General features: G+C 42.1%; 2 protein-coding genes and 1 long non-coding RNA gene across 3 annotated transcripts in view; all 3 read left to right on the top strand.

Moving 5' to 3' along the window:
• LOC17874572 overlaps positions 1–6,362 on the top strand; it is a 7,582-nt gene extending 1,220 nt beyond the window's left edge. The window contains 10 exon segments of the mRNA XM_023778742.1: positions 60–259; positions 338–1,894; positions 2,255–2,464; positions 2,466–2,979; positions 3,176–3,564; positions 4,583–5,104; positions 5,219–5,836; positions 5,910–5,984; positions 6,101–6,163; positions 6,222–6,362. Of these exon segments, the coding sequence (XP_023634510.1) occupies positions 60–259; positions 338–1,894; positions 2,255–2,464; positions 2,466–2,979; positions 3,176–3,564; positions 4,583–5,104; positions 5,219–5,836; positions 5,910–5,984; positions 6,101–6,163; positions 6,222–6,362 (4,289 nt within the window).
• On the top strand, positions 6,219–7,301 carry LOC111829528. The gene is made up of 5 exons (XM_023778736.1): positions 6,219–6,350; positions 6,436–6,543; positions 6,623–6,715; positions 6,822–6,896; positions 7,116–7,301. The coding sequence occupies exons 2-5, from the start codon at positions 6,487–6,489 to the stop codon at positions 7,299–7,301; spliced, it is 411 nt and encodes a 136-aa protein (XP_023634504.1). The 5' UTR covers positions 6,219–6,350; positions 6,436–6,486.
• An 89-nt stretch (positions 7,302–7,390) lies between these two features.
• LOC111829525 lies at positions 7,391–9,366 on the top strand. The gene is made up of 5 exons (XR_002832917.1): positions 7,391–7,468; positions 7,742–7,798; positions 8,118–8,311; positions 8,391–8,475; positions 8,547–9,366. It is a non-coding gene; the product is annotated as an uncharacterized LOC111829525 (long non-coding RNA).
• The last annotated feature ends 235 nt before the right edge of the window (positions 9,367–9,601 follow it).

Below are 9,601 nucleotides of genomic sequence, written 5' to 3'. Positions count from 1 at the left end.
GGTTTTAAACTCCAAACACACCGTGCTACTTATGATCTTCAAAGAAAGTATGTTTTCAGGACTAGAGTGTCTAGAATTGCCCGCCGAAGTAGGTACCATACTTAAGCAATTTGAAGACGTATTTCCCGAAGAAATTCCATCCGGCTTACCTCCGATCCGTGGAATCGAACACAAAATTGATCTCGTCCCCGGATCCGCCTTACCAAACCGGCCCGCATATAAGATGAACCCTACGGAGGCTAAGGAGTTAGAATCACAAGTTCAGGACCTCATGTCGAAGGGTTACATCCGTGAGAGTCTTAGCCCTTGTGCCGTGCCCGTGTTGTTAGTACCTAAGAAAGACGGGACGTGGAGAATGTGCGTGGACTGTCGGGCTATCAACAACATTACCATCAAGTACCGACACCCAATACCTTGCCTCGACGACATGTTAGATGAACTTGATGGAGCCACTATCTTTTCGAAGAGTGGGTATCACCAAGTTCGCATGAAAGAAGGAGACGAATGGAAGACCGCATTTAAAACCAAGCAAGGCCTCTACGAGTGGCTAGTCATGCCGTTCGGTCTCACCAATGCCCCTAGTACGTTCATGCGACTCATGAACCATGTCTTAAGGGCCTACATTTGTAAGTTTGTAGTCGTTTATTTCGATGACATTCTTATTTATAGCCGGAACTTATCCGAACACTTATCACACCTTGAGCAAGTTCTTGAGACTCTCCGCAAGGAAGAACTCTATGCTAACCTCAAGAAGTGTGTGTTTTGCACTGATCAACTAGTCTTTTTAGGTTTTGTTGTAAGTTCACAGGGCATACAGGTTGATCAAGAAAAGATTAAAGCCATAGAAGAATGGCCGACTCCCACTACCATTGGCCATGTTAGAAGCTTTCATGGTTTGGCTAGTTTTTATAGTCGTTTTGTGAAGGACTTCAGCACCGTAGCTGCACCCCTTACCGCCGTGATCAAGAAGCATGTGGCGTTTTCGTGGGGAGAAGCTCAAGAGAGAGCCTTCCGGGAGCTTAAAGATCGTTTAACGCATGCTCCTATTTTAGCTTTACCTAACTTTGACAAAACTTTTGAGGTTGAATGTGATGCTTCAGGATTAGGTATTGGAGCGGTGCTTACCCAGGGAGGACGCCCTATAGCTTACTTTAGCGAGAAGTTAAGCGGAGCTACACTCAATTATCCGACGTATGATAAGGAGCTTTATGCATTGGTCCGATCGTTGGAAGTTTGGCAACATTACTTGTTAGCCAAGGAATTTGTGATCCATACCGACCATGAGACGTTGAAGCACCTTCGAGGCCAAACTACGCTAAAGAGAAGGCATGCACGGTGGCTAGAGTTCGTAGAGACTTTTCCGTACATCATCAAGTACAAGAAAGGAAAGGAAAACATTGTAGCCGATGCACTTTCACGTCGACATGCTCTCATCACCACCATGGACGCTAAAGTTTTAGGGTTTGAACACGTGAAGATTGCTTATCTAGAAGATACCGACTTTGGATCCATTTTTAAGGAGTGTGACAAGACAGCTTTCGGACCCTACTACAAGCATGACGGTTACTTATTCCGAGATAAGCGACTATGCATACCCCAAGGATCGATGCGGGAGCTTATCACCCGAGAGGCACATAGTGGAGGACTCATGGGCCATTTTGGAGTAGACAAGACCATGGCTATGCTTATGGAACATTTCTTTTGGCCACATATGAGAAAAGACGTCGAACGGTTTTGCGCAAAATGCATCACTTGCCTCCGCGCTAAATCCAGGTCACACCCCCACGGTTTATATATGCCTTTACCTATTCCTAATGCTCCATGGGAGGATATTTCTATGGATTTTGTCTTAGGTTTGCCAAAGATTCAACATAAGGACTCCATCTTCGTGGTAGTCGATCGCTTCTCAAAAATGGCGCATTTTATACCGTGTGACAAGACCAACGATGCCACTCAAACCGCCGATCTATTCTTTAAAGAAGTAGTGCGCATACACGGAGTGCCTCGAACCATCGTTTCCGACCGTGACACCAAGTTCATGAGCCATTTTTGGAGGACGTTATGGCGGAAACTAGGAACCAAACTTCTTTTCTCCACCACTTGCCATCCACAAACGGACGGCCAAACCGAGGTTGTAAACCGTACTCTATCAACTTTACTTAGAGTAACGGTCGGTAAGAACCCTAGAAACTGGTTGGAATGTTTACCGTACATTGAATTTGCTTATAACCGAGCTACTCATTCCGCTTCCAAGTTTTGTCCTTTTGAAGTTGTTTATGGCTTTAAACCATTAACCCCGCTGGATTTGGCACCACTACCCCCGGGATCACAAACCGATCAAGACGGTAAACGCAAGGCGGAATTGGTCCAAAAGCTACATCAAACCGTTAAGGAGAACTTGGAGAAAAAGACGGAAAAATACAAGCAACGGATGGACAAGAACCGCAAAGAAGTCATCTTTGAACCCCGGCGATTGGGTTTGGTTACACTTGAGAACCGAGAGGTTTCCAACGAAGAGAAGTTCCAAACTATCCCCTCGCGGCGACGGACCTTTCAAGATAGTCGAACGAATCAACAACAACGCTTACCGGCTAGAACTCCCAGGTGAGTATAACGGGTCTAAAAGTTTCAATGTCACTGACTTATCTCCTTTTGATATAGGACGACCAGTTCTGAGGCCAGAACATTTTCAAGAGGGAGGGGATGATGAGGACATAGAACCGGACATCGACGAGTGCTCGACGGACGGCCACGAACCGGTAACGAGTGACCCGACACCAACAATCCCGACGGTCATAGTTGGACCAATGACCCGTTCACGTACGAGGAAGCTAAGAGAAACATTCAATGAAGGAGTTGAGGCCCTGATCAACGCAACCGGCCAAATGGATATTCTATCGGCCGACCCTCGACCCCCGGACGCGAGTGGAAGCCTCAACAAGTTCCATCGACCCAACAATGGAGAACAGACCAACCGAGGTAAGTTTCATCGACCAAATCCATATTTTAGGACTAACGATCGAGCCGGTTTTGCAGGAAACCCCCTAGAAACACGAGTCGATCGAGCATCGTCACCCGGCATCGACGACACGAACGCCCGAACGATCGACCCGGACGACCCACCACCAAATACCAAGGGATTCGAGATTCATCAACAAAGTGCTGATTTTAAAAGCTTTGATCGAGAGCGTTTGGAGAAACAACCCGCAGAACACGAAGAAGCTCGACAAGTACCACCCCCTGGACGCCGGAAAGCTTGTACGGAGCGAAGTCTCGAACCAAGTTGATCCAAACAACTTGGGCTTCGATAATCACTCGATAAGTGATGTTTCTGGAGACAACGATCGAAGCCGAAATGCCCACGACCGAGACGGATTGGGAGATGATCGAGAGGAGCACTACTACCGCCGTAACGGCATGTCCGAAGCCCGTAACACCGAGAATGGAGGACAAGGCCGTATAGGCTCGTACGAAGTTAAAGACTGCCTAGAGAACAAGAACCAAGGTGAAGAAGAAGAAGGAGAACCAGAGACAACTACGTGGCCTATCATTCCTCCGAATAAGGTAAGTTCGGTTTTCATTGTTTCCATTTTCTCTTAAGTGTTTTTGCAGGACCTGTCAACCGAACATTTTAGTTTTATTTCATTGAGTCTAAGTCCTAGAGAGTCGAACCTAAGCCTCCGACTTGTGGAGAGGGTTCACTTGTGCGAATGACACAAGTTTCCTTTTTGGTTGTTTTTCTTTACTTTATTTTGTAACCGTTAGTTTATTTGAGATTGAATCTCGACCCTCGAAGGTCATGGCTGAAGGACTATTAATAAAGTCCCATTCGCAGCCTTGTAGTCACGTTTTTAACCTAGATCAATAAAGTTGCACTTTCTTCTCTTGCGCCGTTTGCGAGTTGAGAGTTCTTACACGAGTATTCTTGAGTGGTTTCCCCTTGAATCAATCCGTGTGAGCTTGTTACTTGGTTGATCGAACCCCCTTGCTTCCCCTAAGCTATCTTGTTCCATTGAGTTTCGTCTTGTTTGTGGTTTTATCGAGAGAGAGCGAAGGCCAACTCGATCGACCCTAGTTCGTGCGTACGTGTTACCCTTGGAGCGTATATCACGAGGTTGTCCCTTTGATGCTCAAATCTCACATTGGTGTGCTGATCATTGTTTTGATTTCTAAGTGGAAAGGATGTTTGATTCATGTTTCTAATGTTTCAATTTTCGAGAGTTTATATGGTGGCTTGTTGTTTGAATATTAGATTTAGAACTGGTTCTGGCTCTGAATTAGGAGTTCTCCGCAATACTTAGGATTTTAGAATGATTACAACGAGCCACCATATAAACTCTCGAAACCTAACACCACAGCTACATGATCTCTCTTCTCCTTATGTTTTAATATATTTTGAATTTTTTTTATTTAATCACTATTGCAACGCTGGTCAAATAGTCATAAACTCCTGCAAATGTACCTATTTTAATTGCTAAACATGTCGTTCAAAACACTTAATAACGTTTGAAACCGCAACCTCTCCCTCAGGGAGTTCAAGATTGTTACTGGCTTGCCTTGCGGCCGGTTTCCTAATATGCAGAAGAGGAAGCGGAAAGGCACCGCTGGGAAAAAAATCCCTTTCTACAGCACGCTCTTCGGGTTGGAAGAGGATGTCACTGTTGACCGGGTCATCACTATGCTTAAGAACAAAATTGTGGAAGATAAAGAGATGCAGCGAATATATGTCTGTTTGGCTTTAGTTGATGGGTTCCTGGTCCCCACTTCTCAGTATCCTAAAATCGTGAAGGAGCACGTTGAAATGGCTGAGGATATGAATTTTTTCCTTTCCTATCCTTGGGTCCGTTTGTCCTTCGAAATGATGATGAAGTCTATCAAAGAGAGAGATGTCGAGCAATTGGCTACAACATGTGTTGTTGTTCAAGGTCTCTTGTACGCTTTACAGCTAGTGATTCTCCAAGCAGCTCCAGCCATCCAAGAAGGATCCCCGTCCGAGGAGCCCGATTGTAGCGATTCTGATGGAGGACCGGTGGCTGATGTAGGACACCCTTCCGCAGTACCTTTGAAGATTGCTAACGCCAGACGTCTAGGTTGCAATTTCGAGGTTAGTCTAGTATACCTCATTTTATCATTTAATTTTTAATTTATCGTTCTTATTAACACTTTATCCAGTTAATACGTATTTAGCATTTAAATATTTAAATTATCTTATTTGCAGTTATTGGTCGACCCAATAATATGCCCTGATCTCGAGTTGGAGAATGAGGATGATTTGCCTTGGGAAGATGATTCAGAGGACCCAGCGGTTGATAACAGTGTCTCCCTCGCGCCAAAGGGCTTTTTATTCAGTAACGATATGTTTACCGGTGGCTGTATACCGTCTCAGCTTGAGCTGGCCCCGAAGAAGCAGAAAAGGGGTGTTAAGGATAAAATTAGTTGTGCTCGGAAAGGTCAGATTGCTCCTCCTAGCCAACCTGCGTGTAGTACTGCTCAACGTTTATCTTCGGGAGCAGTTTCTGGACTAACCGGAACATGCAACCTTGCCACCATGTCGCGATTGCTTGATTCAAAACTTGTTGCTTTGGAGGACCGTATTATTAAAGGTGTTACCAATTGGTTTTTAAAAAATCCAAATATATTTGTTGAATCTGCTAGAACTTTGGCTAAAGAAGGATCTGCCGATAAGCAAGCAGCTGTGCCTCCTCCTCCTGCCCCTACAGTGAATGGCGTTAATGAAACACAAACTGCATTGGATGCTCAGAACGTTATTGATCCTGACATTTTTGGTAACTCAATTATGGAGATTCTGAAGTGCTATTCTCCCAACCAAACTGAGGTTTGGAACCTTTATTAACATTTCCACATTGTGTTTATGTTGTGTCTTTACATTTAACTCATCATAATTGTAGGTCACCGGGACTAGGCCGGAGGTACTGCCTCCATCATGCTCTAATATACAGGATCCCATCGCTGGCCATGGTCGAGTAAGTGTTTTTATTTTGAGGATGGAGACAAAAATTATGCAATAAACTAATTTTTAGCGAATATAAAATATAATATATGCTAAATTTTTTTATTATCTTTCTATGTGCTGTATCAGGGGCCCATTGAAGTAGATGGATATGATTTGGTTTCAAGTCCAATGGTTGGGTTCCTGTCTCATGTTTTATCAATATGTTGGTGTTCTCACTCCTTTTAAACATGCAGATCACTGTTTGTAGGTTGGCGTAGTTCCAAGTGGTGGCGGGGTAGAATCAGCTGCTGTAGATGAACTGACCGCTGCTGTCGCTGAAGGGACCGGTGACGGAGGCATTGAAAAGAAGTTGTCTGGTGACAATACCAGCCGAGAGGTATTATATTGATCTAATCAGTTAGATCTCTTTATTAAATGTATGATTATGGACATTTACCCTTTACTTTTGTTCTTTTCTCCAGTCACAAGAAACTGCTGCTACCGCTGAAGACGATGATGCTGCCGCTATAGGAATGGCTGCTGGCACCACTGAAAACCGGCCGTCTGGTGATACTGTCAGCCAAGAGATAGTATGTTCTTATAATTGGTTAGATCTCTGTCTTAAGTAAAAGATTATGCTCAGCCCTATTGAATTGTTCTTTTCCACAGTCTGAAGATATTGGAGCTGATAAATCTGTAGAAGCAGCGTTCGATGACCGTGAGTGTGGGAAGTCATTTGGCAGTACAGCAGATAAGTCACCGGTTAGTGATTAACATTGAATTTGTGTACCGTGGTCGTCAAAGTTAGTATATAGTATTGTAAGGGTTAGCTTAGTTTATATTTAGTTGATGTGTTTGATGTTGGTAGGACGATGACCCTTCTGCCAAAGTCTCTGACCAGATTGCATGCGGTATCATGGATCCATCTACCGCTATTGTGAAGGTTAGGATTCTTTTTAGAAGCTATGTTATTTCAACTGTTATATTACATGATTAGTTGTTTTGTATGGGGCATCTTTTAATTCCTTAAATGTATTGTTCAGTTATATTAAATATACCTTTAATCATCTCAATTAGGATGTAAACTTTGTCTAATCTGACAAATAAGTCTGTGGTTAATATGCATTTATTTGTCTTGAAGTTTTGTGATTTTTCCGTTAAGGACATTGTGCGTGACGAACCCATTGAAATTAATCCTAACACCGTTGTTGTAAGTTTCCGATTTTTATCTTATAACTCATCTGTTTGCTCACTTTGTAATGCTTACTTTTCTTTAGATGTTTTATTGTTTATTTTTTCTTTCTCTCAGATAATAGATCAGACAGCCGTTATCCTCACCCTTAGCTGATGGAGCTGAAGGAGATTGTGTATGTTTGTTATTGCTTACTTACCATTTTCCAATTTCAGTGTTATTAACCCTTGATTAAACTGACTCAGGTGGTGGAACCTTCAGCTGATGCTGCCGTATTAGGTGTTGAGAGTCAGGCTGGTCTCGTCGAGATGGATACCGACATGGTTAGTCATTAAGTTTAGAGTTACCTTTGTTCAAAACTATTTATGCTCGCTTGAATTAGAGGTGATCCATGTATTTTAAATTGTTTAAAGGAGTTATTTGATACCTATTTTATTAACGGTTATTTTATTTTATATCAAACACATGTCATGTCAAACACATGTCATTTTATTTTATCATTTTATATATTAATTTTATATCAAACACATGTCATGAAAATGTTTAATGGTCAAGCATATAACCTCATTCCTGTTAATATGATCCTATCTATGTAGGAAGTAAATGTTCTGAGTACCTAGGTAGAGGCTTCGGTCCAGCCCCGTGGGAGCCAGGTAACTTATTTTTACTTCTGTTCGTTGTCTTCTTCCGTCAAGTTTGGTAGTTTGGTTATTCCTAAACGCTGTTACGCATGATTTTTATGTAGGTAATTGTTTTGTTAATGATATTAGACTTGCCTGCCATTTTTAATCTGATTTAGTTTTCTTCTTACTATCTCGCTGGGATTTTTGACGCCTCTCCCCTTGGGGGACAGAGATGTACAAACGGAAATTGGGAAACATGTGTTATCTAATTTCGTCTTTATTGTATAATAATTGTTTCACATGTATTAAAACTGATTTACTCTCTAATTGATGTACCCTTTTATATAAGGTTGCTGTAGCTGTACCCGGGAGGAGGAGCAAAAGGTTAAGGACATTTTCTACTAAGTTGGATGGTTGGTTCCAGTACGACAAGAAGACTAAAGTGTTAGTTGGACACCCTTCTCCGGTCGTTAAGTATCCTAACCATATCGATGACCCTGAGGAACGGTTCTAGAATTCTATTAAGAAGTTGAAGTCCTCCAGGTACCCTTTTATGGTGTTTAATGATTTAACAGGTAAATATTATGGTATACTAACTATGTGAATCTATTCGATTCCGTAGATCAATCAGTATTGGTGGTGAGGCTTCTCTTTCTGTCAAAGATGTTCTTGATATAATAGAGAGAAAAAAACATCTCTCATCCAAGGTAAGTTTTTTATTAACTTTGATTCATAGCTGTGTGAACTATAGATAACTTTGACGTACCCTATTTCTCAGGTCATGGATGCTTTGATCAAGTTTAGCCGGCACTTATTACAGACTGAGGACCTTAATGGTGAAAAACTGCGTGTTGACTTATTAGATTCGAAGTTTGTATCTTTGTTGTTTTGACAATTCCCGAAGTTTTCCAAATCCACTGCTCACGCTAAATTCAAATTTCCTGGCGACATTGTTGCCCAACTAGTAGGTAGTGGAGAAAGTGGACTTGCTGAGCTTTTTACCGAAGAAGCTGACTTCCTGTATGCGCCATTTAATTTTGATAGGAAGCATTGGGTGTCTTTGTGCATCGATCTCTGCAGCACGAGTATCGTTGTTCTTGACTCCAATACCCAACTTCCGAAAGATCATGATATATTTGGTGAAATACAACCCTTTGCGCCAATGCTGCCATATCTTCTCATCCAGGCTGGGGTTTATTATGGGAAAAGGAAGAGGTCAACCACCCCTTTCAGCATCACAAGGCCATCTAGCATACCCCAAGTCAAGTGCCTTGCAGACTCTGGCATTATGTCAATTTTTCTGATACACGCACATGCAACCGGTGGGTTAGAAGAGTGTGGTGAGTTGACCGTCGAGCAATTGGATCCAGAGCTGAAGAAATTTGTATATGCTATAATTCTTGCCAGTGTCGAGTAGGTAGGTCATTGGTTGTTTTGCACAATTCTCCTGGCAACTTAGTTCTTGTCCTTTAATGTCTTTCTTATGGTTGTTTATAAGTGTTCTTCTTAGATCACTTTCGCTGTTCCGGTTTGTTTTGGTCTGCCCCTCGTGAACAATTTATTGTATTACCTGTGACAAACACTTGCTACTCAAAACGTACCACTTAACCGTAATGTTTGATCTAGCAGATAACAGGAAATGTCTATGGCACTTAAAATTTTCATTTAGGTCTTAAGGTTCGGACAAAGACCCATTTGCAATGGTAACAAATAGTTTAACTAGATAGCGTAATAAATATTAATAATCCAGTATTTATATGTCATTTCATTTTGACTTTGATATCATGATTCAATGATTCAACCCGATAATAAAAGATTTATCCGAATTATTGG

The sequence above is a fragment of the Capsella rubella genome, unplaced genomic scaffold, assembly GCF_000375325.1.
Source record: "Capsella rubella cultivar Monte Gargano unplaced genomic scaffold, Caprub1_0 scaffold_10, whole genome shotgun sequence".
Lineage (NCBI taxonomy): Eukaryota > Viridiplantae > Streptophyta > Magnoliopsida > Brassicales > Brassicaceae > Capsella > Capsella rubella.
This window is presented reverse-complemented; position numbering and strand designations above follow the sequence as displayed.